The following is a 21,217-nucleotide window of genomic DNA, read 5'->3' as shown; positions in this document are numbered from 1 at the left end:
CGACTGAAGCGACTTAGCAGCAGCAGAGATACATCAAGTATTGTAGCAGATAAATTGGAGTAGGAGCAGTGAGCTATTAACAATGAAGAATTAAAAATGATTAAGAGGTGAGGACTAAGAATTGCATATATTGCAACTGAGACAAACTTAGGATTCCAAGATACTGATTTGCAAGTTCTTCTGAATAAGAATAGATGGTATTTCAGCAAAGTAATAATTTATATTTGCAACAAATGCTATCTTATTATAATATTAAAATTATTTTTCCACTATCACTAATAGTGATAAAAATATTGCCTTAAATTTCTATGAATTCAGTAATTTATAAATGTTTTTGCATTTATTAGTTTATCAACAGCAACAAAAGTTAATTTTAAAAAAGCCTAAATTTTAAGATCTTCTGATATTAAAAAACAAAAATACAGTTGTTAAGATATGCAGGCATCTAATGTCACCCATGTTGCTGAAAACATTTTTCTTAGGAAACCAGGCAGCCTTGTTTGATGTTTACTTCAGCAGCTCCAGAATGAATATAAATGGCTCCCTGACATGTGAATGTAAAAATCTGGAACCAATCCTATTTTACAGAACACAAGACTTCAGCATTTGGGGCACCTAATTATTTCGATGATAGCTGAGTTTTAGCCTTGATCACATGGCTTACAGTCAGAAATCTGTTTCATAGGAGAATATTTCACAGCATGCAATGAATCTTAAGAACCATGACATAAACATGCAAACACATGGTTTCAATTAAATAGCAGGTTCAAAAAAAGCTTCATTACTTTAAAACATAATTTATATAAAAAATAATGTAAGACATTCAACAGATTTTTTGATGTGCACGGCTGCAGAATGCTACTTTTCCCTACTTTAAAGAATTACCATGCTTTTAAAAAGATGGATTGAACGATGTTATTCTCTTCAGGAGTTAATCTAAAATTGTTTCCTTTCATTGTCACTTAAATTACAGCCATTCTCAAAACTACTTCACATTTTTTTCTTCGTTTGGGAATAAAACTTAAATTTGGACCTGTACAAATACTGTTGTTTTCATTCTATTGAAGACTGGTTCCAAATTTATTAAACAGTTTTTCTAGACCAGAACCCTTGAAAATCAGTCTTGCTTTCTTGCTTTTGCTATTAAGACTTTCAGAAGGCAATGGGTATCCACTCCAGTATTCTTGCCTGGAGAATCCCATGGACGGACCATGGGGTCGCAAAGAGTCGGACATGACTGAGCGTCTAAGAAAACTAAGACGCATTCTTTCAAGGCAAAAAAATGTTCCATCAATTATTATACATCTGGGAAAAAAAATTCAAGTTTAAGCTAATATGATCTCTGTATAAAGTTTCTGCTTTTTGCACATGATCAGAGGATTTTAAGGTCAAATGCTCAGCCAATGACCCTGTCCAAAACAGTAAAAGAAATTCTTAAAAACCACTCTACCTTGTTTGTAAAAAGAAGGACCCTCTCCCTAAAAGATTTCACGAAAAACATTTAGGAAAACAGGCTTCAGGGGTTATTTCAAAAAGCATGAGCACTATTTTACCATTGAAGCAGATCGACTGCTTGTAACAAGGCTTGATCCACCGTAGTTTGAATTGAGGCTTCCAATCGGTGCATTATGCGATGGTCCCAATAAACTGTGTATATCACTGTGACCAGCGGGCAAACTGGTAGAAGGTCCCACGGCATGGTTCCTCAGCACATGAATAGCATCATCCAGTCTGTCCAAACGATCCTCCATCCGAGATTGCTGTAGGGATTGAAAAAAGACATGGAGGTTACTGCTTTTATCTGTTGCATGCATTAAATTGCTATGATTTCTACTTTGGGATATATAGAAGACAGCAAGTGAATATGCAACATCAAGCGGCTTCTAAAGAAACTACCTGTACTAATTTTCTTTTCTAAAGAACTACCTGTACTATTGTTTATAAATAAACAATCAAAGAAAGGGTATTTGTAAACTATGCTAAATTACCAAAGCTTCAGAAGCAAATCACTGCTTCATAAAAATCTATTTATCAATCTAGCATGAGGTTATTTCTTTTAGCATTTACAAAAGCTGAAGGCTACTCTACAGTATCTGGCATTCAATTATCATTGATAAAAAGTTAACCTGTATTTTAACATCAAAACGAGGGCAACTTGGGGAAGGGTCCTCAAATCCATCAGATTTAAGTTGTAATTTTGTTTTAAGTGAATATTTAATACCTATCTGAAATGGTGACCACATCCAAATGTGCTCTTTTCACAAAACTGATGAAATGATGATATCTGTCTGTGGATATACACATGCCCCATACACAAACATATTAGAATCTAAAAAACCAAAAGCACATGCCAGTAGAGCTCTTTTAAAAAGAATCATACTGAACAATATATGAGAACAAAGGCCTATTCCTACATATTGTTACAAAAACGAAAATAGTCATTGTTTGATTTTAAAAGACTCTGGAGTCTGCACAGGCTTGAAGATTTTAAATGGATAATAGGAAGTATAATTAATTGAAACACAAAAAAAGGCACCATCTAAAAGAAATAGTACCTCACAGACATCCTTTAAGAAGGACATTGCATCTTGCAAATGCTCGTGAAGTTGCTGCTCAACTCGATTTTTCTGGCAAAGTCAAGACAGAACAGGAGGCAAAGCACAGGTTAAGATTAACTCCAAAAGAGATGAGGAAATAGCTGATGTGCATGTCAGCGTAACATGTTAGTAAAGTTAACGCGGAGACCTGCAAGATCTACTTTGTATTAAGGTATGAGAAGGCTGGGATTTAACAGCAAAGTTATAAGGTTAGCATCTAAATAGCACACATTGCTTATATTTGCTTAAATGTGAGAAGAAAACTTTCCTTTAATTTAAAATGTTCTGTTAGTCACAGAAAAAGAACTTTTCTATTTGCAACCTGGAATTACTGAATAGCATGACTTAGCATTCCATCAAGTCATCCTTAGTTTGTTTTTATAATGCTTCGTAATTCTGTGGTAAGCATAGAAAGGCAACAGTAGTTAACATCCTACCACAAATTCTTCCTGCTCAATACCTAGACAGGCTCCTTTATTCTACTGCCTTGTTTGTCTATGTTTTTATCAATACAATTTACACATTTTTTAATAAAAAGAAAACATGGAAAACAATACTCTTCGTGACAAAAATAACTGATGTTGCATTTAAAGCTTTAAATAGAAATGTAATCAACTATACACAGTATCATATGAGAAAGAGTAAAATATAAACATTTTGCATTGCTCAACTAATTTTCTCTTATTTGGTCTCTTTACATATACACATAAAATTACAGTAAAATTAAACTCTAGATCTGTCAAAGAAACAAGAATCCTATAACACTATTTTAAAACCAGCTGTCCTAAAACCAATGTCCCAAAGAACAGATGGCAAAAGGCACACCCAATGTGTCTCATATTGTTCAGCTAAATCAGGCCATTTGTTAGCAAAGAATTCGTGTGTAATGCTATCCTACTGTTTTTTCATTGTTACTCAAGATTTCCTGGGGAAAAAAAAACAAAAATAAAAAACAACTCCATACTATTAGATGAAATAGATCTTATATGTTTCTCAGAGGCTCTTACCAGGGAGTGGAGTGAGTTTTCATAGCTTGGGGATGAAGGAGCTTGACCTCCAGGTCTGGGCCACTGACTGGTACCTGTTGAAACAAAACCCCAAAGCACCCACACACCTTGGTTAACTCAGTGATCTTGATAAAGTTCTGAAGGAAAGGGCAAAGATACATTATTGCTAAATGTGTACAAATTTATGTGAAAATTTTTGTTCAGTCTTCAGCATGGTATTGGCTACTGATAAGCCCAACACATTAAAATTTTTTTCATTATAAAATAATGGAGGGAGTTGAGGGAAAAAACTATACTTTAACATGTAACCACCTTTATGTTTACATGTTCTTCACACTTTGTCCACTTGCACAGGAGTCTTGAGAAAATGTACTTAAAATATACATAATTTAAATTCTGCCCTTCCATCACATTTTAGTCTTTACGATAATGCTATTAATGACTTACATTAATATTCACCTGATTCTCTACATCATGATTTGCTTAACCACCATTACCTCACTGCTGGACACTGGTTGCTTTCATTTGGCTATTATGAATAGTAATCAAGTATCACTATATTATGAATGATAAAAAAAATGGTGTGTTTTCCTTTTGGGGAACATGTCTAAGGATAAATAGCATTTCTAAGTTAAAAGGTACGAACATATTTATGATCCTTAATTCGTAAGGCCAAAACTACTTTCTAAAGGGTTATACTAACTTGTGCCTTTAGTAACGCACAAATGCACCAATTTTAAAAGACCACAAATACATTTAGGTTTATTTGTTAAAAATTTTCCCAACATAATTTATACCAAAACATATTATTTAAGTTGGAAAATATTATCATGAAAATTTTGTTTAACGTTTACTCTTCAACTTTAGAAAAGCAGCAATATTATTAAAAAAGGGTACAAAAAGAAAGGATACAAGTTCAGAACAGAAAGAATAAAAAGAAAAAAACACAAGAAAAAAAAAGACTAATTTATGTACTGGGGAGAATGCAGTGTTTTAAAATAGCTTTAAAAAGAAAAACACAAAATAACTGATCAAAAATCTTTACTATTTCATAACCGCATTTGAAAATAAGTTATTTATAGAAAATAATGAAGACCATTCAATTAAATACATAGTATTGTTCTTAACCAAACCCTCAGTGACAAACTGAATTATATTAGAAACCTAAGGTTAGAAAAGCTGAATGTTTACTTAATTTGTCTCAGTTCAGCTCTGCTCAGTTGTGTCCAATTCTTTGCAACCCCAAGAATCGTAGCAACTATGTTCCACCACAGCTTGTTGTTTTAGGTTAATTTGCCACATTTAAGAAAACTAAAAACTTAAGGTAAATTAGAACTATTATAGTTCACTTTAGCTGAACAACCTAGTATTTGTATTCCTATTAATCATTTATATTTTGTTTAGTTGAAAAGTTGGATACATAAGATTCCTAATAACTTTATTATATTTTCTAATTATATGGATATTACTATGATTATACAAAAATTTTTAAATATTAAAATTATAAGAAAAATATATGCTATATATACTTCATCGACTAACAATTTTTTTTACTTGGAAGCAAATTACAAATTATTCTGTCCATTAAAGGTAACCTGCTAAGTATACAAATATAATCATAATTTAACTACACAAATTATGGACAATCTAAAATTGCTCATTGAAACAGAAGCATGTGGGCTAATTTTACATTTAGCAAGTAGAATTTAGCAATCAGAAAAATCCAGTAACTGACTACATGAAGAATTCATATAAAAAGAACCAGGAACTTTCTTGGTGGTCCAGTGGTTAACAATCTGCCTTTTCAGGCTAGGGATGCAGGTTCGATCCCTGGTCAGGGAACTTAGACGCCACATACTGCAGGGCAACTAAGGCCTAACTGCCACAAGTAGAAAAGTCAGTGCACCACAACTACTAAGCCCATGTGCTTTAGAGCCTGTGCTCCACAGCAAGAGAAGCCTGAGTGAGTCTGCAGCTAGAGAAAGTCCTCTTGCCACATCAAAGAGCCAGCAGAACCAAAGACAGAATCTTTTAAATAAAATAACACTTTACTGTTAATGTCAGTATATCGGCTCAGTTCAGTTATTCAGTCGTGTCCGACTCTTTGTGACCCCATGGATAGCAGCACGCCAGGCCTCCCTGTCCATTACCAACTCCCAGAGCTTGCTCAAACTCATGTCCATCGAGTTGGTGATGTTTTCCAAAACTAATGTAGGATTGTGAATTTTTATATGGATAAGAGGTTAATCATAATCTTTTTTGAAAAAGAATTGAAATTATTTTTAAAAGAGTTTCCCTTAATGTTTACTATATAAATATATATATATATATATATATATATATATATATATACACACACATTTAAAGAAGGGACCGCAAGACTAAAAGAGTTTCCCTTAATGTTTACTATATATATATACATACTTTTTTTTTAAAAGAAGGGACCACAAGACCTTAAAAAAAAAGATTTATCTGTTTATTTTTGACTGCACTGGGTCTCTGTTGCTGTGTGCAGGCTTTCTCTAGTTATGGTGAGCAGGAGCTACTCTTCATTGTGGTGCACAGGCTTCTCAACATGTGGTTTCCCTTGTCATGGAGCACGGGCTCTGTAGTTGTGACACATGGACTTACAGCATGTGGGATCTCCCTAGACCAGGGATCAAAACTGTGTCCACTGCTTTAGCAGGTGGATTCTTAACCGCTAGACCACCAGGAAAGCCGTATAATATTTTATTTTCAATCATTTTGCCCAATATCCTTGGGTGATTAGCCTGTGATAGGACATTTAATCTGTGTGGATTATTAATGCAAGTTTTATGTTTAAATACTCAGAACTGTTCGCACATATTTGCTTTGCAAAACAGGCAATTTTTGTGCTTCTTTGGTAGCTTAGTATTGAGGAATAAGATGTGTGCACAGAGTTACTCAGGTAAGAAATCACCTATATTCACTATTTTTTGATAGTGACATGAAGTATCTATGCTATGGTCTACTTCAAAATGTTAATTTATTAAACTGGAAAAACATACACATACTCAAACCTTTAAAAAAAAATTTATTATAGATTAGGCTGCCCCACTTGAGACAAACTTGATTAAAGTAGAATACTAACATGGTTAAATCATCTATATCTTTTTGAATTTTATACAAATGCCAAGCTGTATTTCATGAACTGAGCTCTTTAAAGCTCAGTCATTTCAAAAATTCATGCTATTGGTCACAAAGGGGATGGCTGGATAGTTAAGATAGACTGCATTAGTTCAACAAAGGCCACCCTATGTCTGGTAAAGCTCAAGAAAGGGCATGCAAGTTTAACTGATACTGAAAATCAGTGGACCTGCATTCTGGTTGATCTGTATTACCAATTAATTTAGAATACTCACCATAAAATAGGTACTCAGTTTTTTTAGTTTTTGTTTTTAATCTACCTTTACAAGGCCAATGAGGTAAAAGATATGAACACGCAAGCTTTGTGAGCCTAAAAGATCTTTCTGACAATGAAATATTATTATTGTTTCTTCCTGATGAAGAAACCAATCATGTAACTGATGATGAGGGAAGATGCACAGACTTTTGTAATTCTGGCCTACTGATGGGTTATTAGTTACAGATAAGAACTGTGGGGCTGTGAAAGGAATTCAAGTTCTAGACAGAGACCAAAACGCTACAGAATACTTTTGACACTAGACAGATCTGGATCACTGTCTTTTTAAAAAACTACTGGAGGAATAAAAGATACAGATCCATTTAGAATCATTTTGATATCAGTATCTTTAGTTTGTACTCACCAGCTGTAGCACAGTTACACAAATAATGGAAAAACAAAAGTGCAGAGGGCAAAAACCTAAGGGGTTTCCCAGAGAATAGGTTATTTCCTCCCTTCCTTCCCTATCACGTGATACCTGGTTGTAGACATATGTAGAAGTTTTGGGCTTATACATTCTTCTATTAGATAAGGGCCAAGCTTTCAACTGTTTATATAGTTAACAGATTTTGTAATTGTCCCGGGCTTTGCCCTGAGTTTTATATTAGCGACCACCCCCAAAAGTTAGCTGTTATCCAAGAAGGATTATAATAAACTTATTACCCAGCATTGAAATTTACTATTTCCAGAAAACAAGTTAGCTGACAAAGATAAGAGAATCGAATTATTTGGCTAGAAAATCTGGAAAGGCTTTCTGTAATCACTAAATCTAAAATTCACCTAGTATTTCTGATCTGTTTTTGCTCTGACTGGGATTTAATAACACACCACCCTAATAAAACTGGTTAATAAATTTAAAGAATAGATAACATCATTTTGTGTGGCTGAGAGAAATTATGAGGACTATTTATCATGCATTTTATTATTTTGTTAGTTGTTTCTCTTTGTAATCTCACCCTAAACTCAAACTTTCATGATACACTCCAACCTTAGAAAAGGTTGAATAATCCTCAGTGCAGCACTGAATGCTCTGCTTTCTGCAACTTGGCCCCAGCCAACCTTCCCATTTGAGGGGAAGCTCTTCATATATGAATAGCTCATGATCAGTCATCTCAGTGACTTTGAATGAACAGGTCATACACTTTCCACATCTTGACCTCTGTCATACTACTTCTTTTAAACTCAGAAAGTTCTTTCTCCTTTATACTCTTGTCATGAAATGTATCTGGAGAACTGTAGTTTAGAGTGAATTCTGATGGTTCTATTTTCATGTGTTTATCTCTTATTTTCTCAGCTAAATTGAAAACTTGCTGAAGTCAGGTTAACTGCTTTAACAATAGGCACAGTGACAGATGATAAAAATAAATATCTCATTGATGAAATGAGTCCAAACTCAGGAATCTTCCCTATCTCCTCCCCCATCCTCTTTGCTTTTATTGCAGATGTTCCAAAGATTGCTACTGAGTGCTGCGGTTATTAGACTTTTATTCACTGATATTCCAAAATTAGGTAAAAAACGGTTTCGTCTGCTTCCCAAGTTTCTTTAGTAAACACATTCTCTTAAGTGAAATACTCATGTCTTTTCTCAAATGACAACTGTATTAGACACAGCCATACTTCTCTTCTACCTTGTTGCTAGAGCCCAGATTTTGTTCAGAAAGTGGCGGGGTGTCTATCCTTTCCTACTGTGAACCTGCAAAGAGTACTTCTATTCTTAGCTCTTGGGATAAATCCTAACAACTAAGACAAATATCGTGGTCTCATTTATGTTAAGTAACTGTTAGGCACAGTACTGATCAATGAACCATGACTGAAAACCTGTTGAAGAGGCTTCCAGAAAAAGATTCTGAAAAGACATATAATAGATGGTCCTTTGACTTCCCTGGTGGCTCAGATGGTAAAGTGTCTGCGTACAATGCAGGAGACCCGGGTTCAACCCCTGAGTCGGGAAGATCTCCTGGAGAAGGGAATGGCAACCTACTCCAGTATTCTTGCTCCCTCCCTCAAAAAAAGGGTCTTAAAGAAATATTGGAGAAGGAAATGGCAACCCACTCTAGTATCCTTGCCTAGAGAATCCCATGGACAGAGGAGCCTGGTAGGCTACAGTCCACAGGGTCGCAAAGAGTCGGACATGACTGAGTGACTTGACTTCACTTTCCATTCTTCTTACAGGCGATATGGTTATGTCTACACGTGGTACCTTTAACTGCTGTCTTGCCACCATCTTGAGAAAGAATTTCAAAGAAATAGAGCAGGAGTCTAGACTGGTTCAGGAACTTGCCCTGCTATAGGCTTTATACAAGATATCCCAAATCTCCTTACTATGTAATCCACTCCAGACAAGAGTCTGTCTTTCTTTCAGCCTGAAATATCTTAACTAAAATATTATTATCATCTTAAGATGTTTTTTCCTCACAAGCATTTTCTATTATTACTACTTAACTGAAAAGTTCCCAAGGAACATGAGCAGGATTTAAACAAGAATGATGAATGCCTTACAAACTGCTTATGTTGTAACTATTCTTACATGGTCTTTGTTGAGTTGGACTGATGTTCAAGCATAAGAAATAGGGAAAGTGTAGAGTGCACATGTGGAGAAGGCAATGGCACTCTACTCTAGTACTCTTGCCTGGAAAATCCCAGGGACAGAGGCGCCTTGGGGGCTGCAGTCTATGGGGTTGCTAAGAGTCAGACACGACTGGGCGACTTCACTTTCACTTTTCACTTTCATGCACTGCAGAAGGAAATGGCAACCCACTCCAGTGTTCTTGCCTGGAGAATCCCAGGGATGGGGGAGTCTGGGGGGCTGCCCTCTATGGGGTCACACAGAGTCAGATACGACTGAAGCGACTTAGCAGCAGCAGCAGCAGCAGAGAGCACACGGGGTGGGATGTTCTACTCTCAACAATGGGCCACTGCCACACAAGGTACAAAATAATTTGCACATAGTATATAGGAGCTCTGGTTTGCTCTATCTTACTCATTTTTCCTTCAAAACTTTATTACACAGTGCTTTACCTTTTTCCTTCTCCCTTTCCATGTCTGCTCTGTCAATCTGGGATACACGTGTGGGGAAATGTGTGTGTATGTGGTTATAAGAAGAAAACACTAGATACAGAGGATGAGAGAGAGAGATGCACCTGTATAAAATCAGTCTTTGATTTGCCACTTCAACACGAATATATATTTTTCTTTGAGTATGACAACTGAGTTGAAAAAGAAATCTATTATTACCTTCACTACATAATCCAACAGTTCACAGATTTTCATTTATCAGCTGAATTAAAGGCAGAAAGAGGATACCATTCATTAAACATCAAATAAAAATGAAGGAAGAAATGTGAGATTTTACTTTGGACCATTATTTTTTGAAAAATGTCTAAGTCTCTGATTCCTCATTTTTCTGATATTCCTTCACAGATGCTGAGCATCTCTGCTGCCTGCCTTCCCAACCAATGTTCATGAAAACCAAAGGACACTTCTATCTTACTGGGTCGAGAAGAGCCAGTGGGAACATACAGTAAGGGCCAACATAGCTACCTGAGATGAAAAAGTAGAATGGGCTGTGGCAAAAATGACACTGATAATTTCAGTAAAACTCTGCCAAGACAGTGAATGTGGTTAAAGCTACATCACTGTTCCTGTAATTTCATCCCTCTGTTAAACAACAACTCTAAGTCAATGGGTCTTTCATAGTCCTGTCTATACGGGGAACAGCTGCTCTACTTTTACTAGACAGCTGAAGCCATGGTGTCTGAGAAAGTGGCAGAGCCACTAATAGCTGAAAGCAGCTGCCAGCAGTTCATCATTTCCACACTGGAATGCTTCTTAGCAGAGTCACAAGGCTAAATCACAGAGCACAGGTGATGCCAGAGCCCTGATATATCAGAGCCCTGAATTTCAGAAATCCTCAGGAAAGCAGAAAGGCTTGACAGCAACAACAATGCCACATGGCCTGAACTAGTGACCTGATCAGGAATACAGAACTGTTTCTGAGGTCAACTGTTGGAGGAAAATGGCAATTTTTACCCAGTTGTCTAATGTCTTTTCCTTAGAATGAATACCTTTCTTCTTCAGCATGCTTTTTCTCCAAACAATGCTCAGGAAAATATATTCCAAGTTTGATAGCTTAACAAATGCAAGCATTTCCCTATAATTTTATTTCTAATAAACTGAAAGATTCCTATTTACATGAATAACATTGTATCTCAACAAATTTATACTGTAGGATACTATCTGCAACTTGTTAAAGCTGCTGTTAAAAAAAAAAGGAAAACACAAGACTGAACATTTATTTAACTCTACTAACAATATTCACCCACATTCATGAGTTGTTTTCTTCAGCAAAAACAAAAAAACCCCCAATATTCCAAATAATATATATATATATGAAATATAACTCAGTGGACTTAAAAATAAGGAAGAAGTCATATGTACTTCTAAATAGATTATTTTCTATGCTAGTTTATCAAATTTTTAAATTTATCTCCTCTATATTTTACTTTCATCTCAATTGCCTAGCCTTATTTTTTATCCTGTTGCAATAATATAATTATTGCAAATTATTTTAAGAACCAAAGGAGATACGAACAAATAATTCAAATAGCAAATATGTCAACATTCTCCAAAATGAACTCAGGAGAAGGGTCTGTTTACATGCTTTCTCAAAACAAATGATTTTTTTGTGGGTGAGTCTTTACTTATTTTATTGAAAAATAAACTTCAAATATTTTCAAGTAGCTCCACATATGTTATCAAGTAGTTATATAAAAGCCTACCTGTGAGAGGTGAGGGTGATCCAACTGGTGTTGATGGATTGGATGGAAAACTACTGCTGGTATGGTCAGGAGAATAAATCTAACCAGAAAACAAAGACAAACACATCAATATGTGACAAAAGCAAAAATGTAAATCCACTGGCATGGAGATATTTTTGTAGTCTAAGATGCCACCCTTAAGACTCATGAGTGAGAAATTGTTTAATAAATTTTAGGACTACTCCATTACATAAAAACTATTGAAGTCTCAGTTTTAAAACTAGGATTAAAGAGTATCATAAAAAATAAATAAATAAAGAGTATCATAAATATTCTAATATAAGAGGAATAAATAGGTCATAGCTACTTCTTTATTATCCTAGTTGAAAATAATTTAAATTTCCAATTCCTAGAACAAAAAAGAAGTGACTATAAATATAAAATCAACAAGTTTGGTAAACAATCTTTCTAGAATATACTATCTAAATAGATTTTATCTATTAGAAATAATCTTTGTTGTTGCTGTTTAGTGATATCTGACTCTTTCATGAACCCATGGATTGTGACCCTCGGGGCTCCTTTGTCCACTGGATTCTCTAGGTACTGCCATTTCCTTCTCCAGGGGATCTTCCCAACCCAGGGATCAAACCTGCATCTCCTGCACTGACAGGCGGATTCTTTACTACTGAACCACCAGGGAAGCCCCCAAAATAATCTTAGGAAACTGTTATTTTTTGAAGAGACTAGTCCTTGAAAATAGTTTTAAAGGCCAAAAAAAAAAAAAGAAAAAAAAAGATTAAAAAAAAGTTACCCCTTATTTCTTTTAAAAAGTTCTGTTTGATTAACATTTTTGCTAAATCTAGCTCCTAATGATGTGTATTGTAAAAAAAAAAAAAATTAAACATGCTTTTAAAGGATATTTTGTCACCTTTGATGAAAGTGAAAAAACGCTGGCAGTTCTTCAAAAAATGTTCCCCAAGTAATTTATAGACTTTACCACCTAAGAGTTTAACATATAGGGATGCATAAATTTTTGTATTTTGGCTAAAGGTTTTGTTGCAATACTTTATTTCACATTGCTGGAAAAAAAATAGTAACAGAAATTCATTCAAGCTACATAATTAGCCATAAACATTTAAAATGCCTCCCTAATCCATATACCAACAATTCCCAGGAGCTCTTCTCTAGGACAGTCCCATTACTATAACAGAAATCATAAATCATCTTCATATCTCAGCACTTGGGGCAGATAAATCAACTTCTTTGGAGAATCTGTGGCCAAATATTTTAAAAAGGAAAACTATTTGTGGTGCAAAGTGTCATCCAATAGAAATAATCTTGCTCTGAATAAGTTGAGAGCTCTAATAAACTGAAAGATGCCCCAAATTACAGCATATAAGAGGTCTCAGCACCGGTTTTAAAGACAGTGTAATATGTTGAAAAAGCCAGATACTATGAAAGGCTCATGTAAAACAAAATTCCACAGGTCATAATCATCGAACACTAGCACTAACTGTTAAGCACTGATTATAAATGAATATTTCTATACCAATTTGCTTGATGTTATTAAATTGTAATTGGAAATCTCTTTACACACCAACTCTTTCTGAAGAGCCAGATCTAGAAGTCATATATACAGGCTGGAAAGTAGTTTTATTTTTTTGCCACACCATGCAGCTTGCAGGATCTCAGTTCCCTGACCAGGGGTTGAACCCAAGCCCTCAGGAGTGGAAGTACCGAGTTCTAACAATAGGACTGCCAGGGAATTCTCAGTTTGCAAAGTCATTTTAGAAAAACACAGTTATCAAGAAGATGTCAAAAGACTTTGTAGGAAGACTTAGTAATAAGGAAGTGGTATGCTATAAGATCAGTGTTGTTGGTTTTAAGCTGTCAAAGTGGTCACCTTTTAAAAGTTGTTAATTTTCACACATGTGAAAATTAACTAAAAGGTTATACTTTGGTTCCTAATACATACAGTGATTTATTTCAACCGTAAGTAAATTACGTGAGGTTACCAAACTCCAACAAAAACATCTCAACATATCCCTTTATTTTTGTAAATCATTATTTCCCGTGTTTAAGCTGCATATAATTATAACTTTTATGAACAACTGATGCTGACTACTATGAAATATGTCTTGACTATAATATTGGTAAGGGAGGGAAGGATTGATAGCACTGATGGTGAGCGGCTGATGAGTGAGAGAAGTTCCAGTTCCATGCAAAACTCTATCATAAACTAGATCTACTTGCTGACTTTCAATTTCCCTGTCTGTATGAATTAACTGCATGAAAGCACTGGAGAAATAGCATTCCCTCCATGTCATACCTCCCTGCTTTGTTTTCTTCACACCGCTTACATTAATCCCTAGTTGTCTAAACTTGTTTTCCTGTTTATCATCTGTCTCTTTTACCCTTTTCCCTAATAAAATGTATGTTCCAGAGAGTAAGGACTTCTCTATCTTATTCAGACAAATGTGAATTAAACAGCCTTCTGCACTAGCTTCCAATTCTACAATGGTGCTGGTAAACAAACACTTGCTAAAAGAATGAATGGTATCTTCTGCTTAAGAAGTTGCCATTTGAGTGCCTCTTAAACCCTTGCATGTATTTACCTAGGGTCCTTCTTTCTTTTACTCTTGCAGTTCACTTAATGTATGTTTTCTGAGCACTCCAGGCTCAGTTTCCTTTTCTATTTACCTGTGTTTTATCTCTTCGTAATACCATTCTTTATAAAGCATCAACTATGACATCTCTTGGAGAAGGCAACGGCACCCCACTCCAGTATTCTTGCTTGGAAAATCCTATGGATGGAGGAGCCTGGTAGGCTCCAGTCCATGGGGTTGCTAAGAGTCGGGCACGACTGAGCAACTTCACTTTCACTTTTCACTTTCATGCATTGGAGAAGGAAATGGCAACCCACTCCAGTATTCTTGCTTGGAGAATCCCAGGGACAGGGGAGCCTGGTGGGCTGCCGTCTATGGGGTTGCAGAGAGACGGACACGACTGAAGTGACTTAGCAGCAGCAGCATGACATCTCTGTGAACGATTCCAGGGTGAACACCTCTATCCTAGCTGCTGTACATCTCCATCTGGATATATCTTTCTTTCATCTCAAGCTCAGTATGTCCAAATGCAAACTTTGCATCACTGCCGCAAGCTTCCCCAGCTTTCCATCTCTCCTCTTCTGTTTCCTCCATCTCAGTGAGCACCAGCATTCTCACGGTCACCAAAACCACTCTCACTACCCTTTGCTTTCTCCTGCCCCTCTGTGCTTCACACCACAGACACCAATGCCCACAACTCTCTATAGTGTTTTCAGGATAGGCATAAACATTCTCATTGCCGTGACACTACTTCAAACTTTGACTAGAACTTGTAGCTCTAGTAAAAGAAGCGGCTGAACTATTCAAGTCTTACATTTTTAGCGACTCCCCCTCCTTCCAACCCACACAGCTCACTGAGCTACTGTCCCCAGCCAGTTCTGAACAAACCCCACATAGCAATTCCTGTTGCCGGTGACAGAAAACAGGATGGCATTTGTCCTATTCCACAATCTCATCATAAAAAACCTTTCTACCTTATAATTTACATAAAGCATTATATACAAAGTATTTTTTTCATTTTTGGAACACAGTCTGTCCTTTCAAAAGGCCTGTCTCTTAACTTGTTTAGAATCCCTGATGGATTCTAAAACACATCAAGGCCCAACTTAACTATAATGTTCCCATTTACACTCACTTTTACCTCCCTTAATATTCTTAGAGTAACTTGTTATTGTTTTAGTCACTAAGTCGTATACAACTCTTTGGCGATCCCATGGACTGCAGCCCACTAGGTTCCTCTGTCCATTGGATTTCTCAGGTCAGAATACTGGAGTGGATTGCCATTTCCTTCTCCAGGGGATCTTCCTGACCCAGGGATCAAACTGGTGTCTCCTGCATTGCAGGTAGATTCTTCACCACTGACCTACCAGGGAAGCAATCTGTTACCTCCCTGGTCTTTTGCTTCACAGTATGCTTTCTATTACCTTTTCTATTTCTCTGCTCAACTACAAAGTCTTTGAAGGCAGGGACTTTACACTGTTCAACACTGAATCCATCACTGTCTGTCACTATCCTGCACAAGTAGGTACGCAACACTTAAAAAAAACAACAAAAAACCAAAAACTTGAGCGATTAAATCACACTTGAAATTTGCTACAATACTTTTTGATAAAAAGCTGGATTCAGTAAACAGTAGTATTTATTTCAGCATTTATACAGTAGGGTTCAGTAACAGGAATACCTAAGAGGAGAAACAAGTACTATTACAAAGATGAATTCACTTACATATTAGTTTTACGGTTTAAGCTTTGAGAACAACAATGCTTTGTTGTTCTCACAGGTTCCAATATTCTGGAGAACTAGTGTTGATGTACTAAGCTGTCCATACCACATCATTAAGCAGGTATGGGCTTTTGAGGGTATAAACAGACTATTAACCCTTATTAACCCTTATAACTCTGCCATTACAGCTAAATAATCCCCAAGCATGTGAAAAACTGGTTTCTTCAAAGAAGGAAATTTATATTTTAGAATCAGTTATGACTTGACTGACCATCCTGCAATGACTAAAGAAAATGATATTACATGTAAAATGGATGTGAGCTTTTAAAAAAAATCACTGTGAAAACAGGAGAAGCAGGACCAAAAACATTATCAATATATAATTTCTGATATTTCTCTCAAAAACACTTTCTCCATTTGTATAATAAAAGCCATTTTCTCCACTCACTCATCACACTCCCTGGTTCTATTTTGCCCTAAATTAAAGTGATGACAGACAATTATTATTAATACTTTTCCTGAACTGACAGATAGCCTGGAAAATTACAGGACTTTTTCTTGTCCCTCTTACTTTCATAAAAGGAATGTGTACGTGGAAAGGGGAGCAACAATATTAAAACAGCAGAATAACACAGTCTTATAGATCAGAGATGATTTCATTAAACTTAACCTCTGTATATTTATTCTATTACCAAATCACATACAGACTATACAGATTCCATAGAAACTGTTGTGCTACTTTAAGAAATTCTAAACCTAGGCTTTTCTTGATGAAGAGCATTCTAAATCAGGAATACATTACTTTTTGTACTTTCTGACCTTGAAGAACTCCTACATAGATGTTTCAAAGCAAAAAAAAAAAAAAAGAGAGAGAGAAGAAAAAGTCAGTTCACTTAAAAAACGGGGATGGGAGTGATTTAGAATCTGGATCATAAACACAAATAAGAACTCATTCTGCATGCAGTCCATGGTCCTCATACTGTTAAATGACCAATGATGAATAACTCCCAATACCTTCTGCCAGGCTTAAACGGTAATATGCCTCATTTTACTGGAACAAATGAGGCTCCTCCTCCTATCAGTCATGGTCTATTCCAATCAGCAGGGTGCCAATAAGCCAGAGGCTAATGAAAAGGGCCCCAGACAAAAAAGAAACAATGGAGTGCTCCCAAGCCCAACCCTGGAACTATGAGCCCAATTTTTTAAGCACTACAGTGCACATTTCAGTTAATCTTTATTATGCTAATGTTATTGAGTCTAAGGAACAAAGAAACTTATTTCATGAATAACTTTTAAACGTCAACTTCCCTGAATTTTCTTTTCTTTTGTTAGAGCCTACTGACCATTTAACTATCCAGATTAAAATACACCCACACACACATACACACTCTCTATCTTATTTCTCTCTCTCTCTCTCTTTCCTTTGCTCTGAGGTAGAAATCAAAACATAAATTATCACAGAGAAGTCTGATATAATCAACAAAGTTAAACAGTCCTCTTGTTTGATCTCCTCTAAATTAAAGACCAAGTGTTTTGATATGGTATTAGGCCCTGAAATAAACCAGATGTTTCTTCCTCTATATAACTCTCCATGGGCACAATCTTAAAGGGTTATTGTCTGGCAAACGTTCAGGGAAACACTGAAATGGCACGAATATCCAGATTTTCCTTCCCTTCTATCTACCCTAGTTTATTATCTAAACTAATGCATAATCCATAGGGCTTTGGGAACTTTGTGTAAATACTTTCATGTACAATTCTCTTTCTAGCTATCCTGAGATTAAGACCACAATTATCCAGGCTTAAACCTAAAATAAAGGAACCTTTGCAAATGTATTATCTGGCCTTCCATGTTTAATCACACAGCATTCTGTGTGCTCTTTAATACCTAAACTGAAGAACAAAGGTTGTACCCTCTGATGTTTCACACATGAAAGACCATCTAAGACATATATCAGACATTCAGGGAGCTAGAAATAACTTACTAATGACAATAGCATATTATCTCTCCATCTAAAACCTGGATGCTGTATTTAAAACATCACAGTCTAAAGAACTTAAAATTTCAAATACTTATGGTCACCATTTCCAAAGATCTGTAATACCTAACATCAAAAATTCTGATATGAACGTCAGACTTTCAACTGTAATTCTCATAAAATTCCTTCTCCTCATCTCCTCTAATCCTTCTTATCCCCAATGTAATACTTTTGTTTTTCAGGACATTTTGACAGCACTAAAGTGAATATGAGTTTGCAATGGAAGTTAGGGAAAGAATACGTTGGGGGGAGGTGTCTGGTGTGGAGCAGGGAAGGAGATGGATTGAAGGAAAGGATTTGAAGTGTGCAGACTATGGCATGCAGTGATGGAGCAGATGGAATGTATCACCGTCAGCTATGACAGAAATGATTTATGGAATGACCTGGCTGCTCCTGCCTAGTAACAACACAGGATGACAGAGCTGAGTTTCCATGACAACCAAAGCCCACCCACTAACTAGATTAAACATTCTTCCCTAGCTTCCACTTACACTGGATTTAGATTTTCTTTTCCAAATGCCAACTGGTTCAGCTAGTATATTGGTTATAATATGGGAGAATAGTCAAGGACTTCAAGGGTAACTGAAATGAAGCTTGAAGGACCACTCAGAAGATCACAAATTCCTGCCTATCTGCCAAGGACCCTTTAAAGAAGTTTTCCTTGGATAAAGTGAACAAAAGAATTTTGAGAAAAAAGCCCTTGAAATGTAGGTTGTATTTTTTTAAAGTTGCCTAATATTAAAAGTTCAGATGTTATTTGTCTTTCTACACATGAAACATTTGCTGCTGAATTCTTACAAATCAGAGGAAGAAATCAGCAAGTAAATTAAATACCTGAGAGGCACTCATGTAATATTACTGAATAATTTTCTTTCAAAGTAGGTAGTTTTCACCATGTGGGATAAGTTCAGAAGTGAGACAACTCCCTTTAACCTTCATCAACACCTTATAAAATAACAGTCACTGTAGCATTGGTCTTTCTGGAAGTACAGAGTAAGTGAAGCTAGCCAGAGCGGATCTGATCTAACACTAGGCCTTACCCTCCCTAGAGGTGATCCCGAGAGCAAGTTGTTTAATCTTTCTGAGCCAAAGTTACTTAACCTTTTAAACCTTAGTTCCTCATCTGTAACATGGGAATAGTAATGCCAACCTCACAGGGCTTTCCTGAGGATTAAATGAAATGAAGCATGTAAGTGCTTAGTATAGTGCCGAGCACCTAGTAAACATACAAATTGCAGATGATATTTTTGTGGGTTTTGTTATTATCATTGTTTTTGTCATATGATGCAAGACTGAATTAAATGAACTGAGCTCTATTTTGTGTGGGCCACCACTATGTGGGAGATGAATCTGACCTGGCTTCATTTCTCAAGAAAAACTTGTAGTGCTGTGGACAGAGAATATTTACATAAAACCACACACAAAGAGGTTTATCTCCTTAAATGTTCAACAGCTGCTTCCTACTATCCACACATTAGGTTCCCTATGAACAGCAGCAAATATGTTTGACAGAGTTAACTGCATTTCATAGTAGAACATAAGTAAGACAACTCTGAGAAACCTGAGAACCATATCACTCAGGAGGAAAAAAGAAAGAAAACGCCTAAGGAGAAACTTTAGAAAATACAAAGCAGAAGTGCCTCTTAAAAAATTAGATTTGGAATCTTTATGGATTACTAGTAAACATTCTCCCAAAAGAATAGATTTCAGTTTAATGTTTTAAGGAAAAGACATTAAAACCAATCACTGCCTTTATTAAAGTAAATCACTGCTTTGTCATTAACATTCTAGTTGTGATGTAAACTAGTCGCTGAGGAAAATATTATGGGGCTCCTTCAAATCAGTTTTACTCATTTTAGCAAGGGCTCTTCAGTGAATCTGTTTTTTTGCTTTTAGGAAAGGCTCTCATCTCTTATGCCTTGAATGAATCAGCAGAAGATGATTATTTTTTCCTTTTAAAAAATATTGAAATACCTTCCATCTTAGGAAAAAGTCCGTATAAAAGCACTCCCTTCTCTGGATCAGAAGAATAACTGAGCTATGTTTCTTGGCTCTACTTGGCTTATTTTAACGCGCAACTCACAAAGTATATATTTAAAACTAATAAACAGATTTAACAATCTTAGTAATCTGTCCTTTAGGCTTTAAAATGACTGAGTTTTTAAAATTTTCCCTACATCTGTTCCATTAAGACAAAAACAGATATTTAAATTGAAATTAGAAGGACAGTTCTTGTGGGAATCAGGTGGGAAGTATTCTCATGAGTTATTATAAGGGCAGTACAAATCAATACAAACTGAGAATAGCTCTAAATGAGTAATGAAATGGTCCTGTTATAACTATACCCTTTAACTATGACACACACTGCCCACAAAATCAAATCACTGCAATTCAGTAGTGTAAAAATCATTCGGCAAAATACGTAAAATCAATACTCACAGATGCCAAAGCTTTTCCAAGTGCATCACCTGTCTGTGAGCTTCCAGCAGCATTTCCTCTGGTTCCTGAGTATTTCAAATAGGAAAACAAATCAAGAAGTTTAGCAAGGAAGTTTAGCAAGTGAGCAGGCATGCTTTTAGCACTCTGCCATTTTTTCAATGGTGTTCTCCATTGTAACTGCACATCTGTTGCAATAAACCAGCAAATAGTAAACTAAAGGAAAGATGGATTCCTTACCAGTTTCTGCATTAATGAAAATCAGAAACTTTCTTTTCTTCCTTTCTTTCACATTTAAACTCAATACTAAAAAATATGTTGAGTCAAAAGGTACAAATTTCCAGTTATAAGTAAGTACTGGGGATGTAATACACAATATGATGACTATAACTAACACAGTTGTATGTCATATAGGAAAGTTGTTGAGAGTAAACCCTGAGTTATCACAAAGAAAAACATTTTTTTCTATTGCTTTTATTTTATATCTATATAAGATGATGAATGCTCACTAAATTTATTGTGATAATCATTTCAAGATGTCTGTAAGTCAAATCATTATGCTGTACACCTTAAACTTATACAGTGTTATATGTCAATGATATCTTGATAAAGTTGTGAAAAAACATGAA

The 21,217-nt window shown here is 35.7% G+C and overlaps 1 protein-coding gene across 2 annotated transcripts in view; it reads right to left on the bottom strand.

Annotated features, from left to right (window-relative positions):
- TCF12 (transcription factor 12) overlaps nucleotides 1–21,217 on the bottom strand; it is a 388,964-nt gene that overhangs the window by 29,931 nt on the left and 337,816 nt on the right. Inside the window, exons 12-16 of one of the 2 annotated variants that reach the window (XM_068964717.1) lie at nucleotides 20,592–20,656; nucleotides 11,807–11,885; nucleotides 3,605–3,678; nucleotides 2,556–2,627; nucleotides 1,554–1,760 (exon numbers count right to left, since the gene is read on the bottom strand). In XM_068964717.1, coding sequence (XP_068820818.1) covers nucleotides 1,554–1,760; nucleotides 2,556–2,627; nucleotides 3,605–3,678; nucleotides 11,807–11,885; nucleotides 20,592–20,656 — 497 coding nt within the window. The remainder of the gene's footprint in view (nucleotides 1–1,553; nucleotides 1,761–2,555; nucleotides 2,628–3,604; nucleotides 3,679–11,806; nucleotides 11,886–20,591; nucleotides 20,657–21,217) is intronic. The other variant, XM_068964719.1, reaches the window with a different exon arrangement.

This window comes from Capricornis sumatraensis, chromosome 2 (genome assembly GCF_032405125.1).
Source record: "Capricornis sumatraensis isolate serow.1 chromosome 2, serow.2, whole genome shotgun sequence".
NCBI lineage: Eukaryota > Metazoa > Chordata > Mammalia > Artiodactyla > Bovidae > Capricornis > Capricornis sumatraensis.
This window is presented reverse-complemented; position numbering and strand designations above follow the sequence as displayed.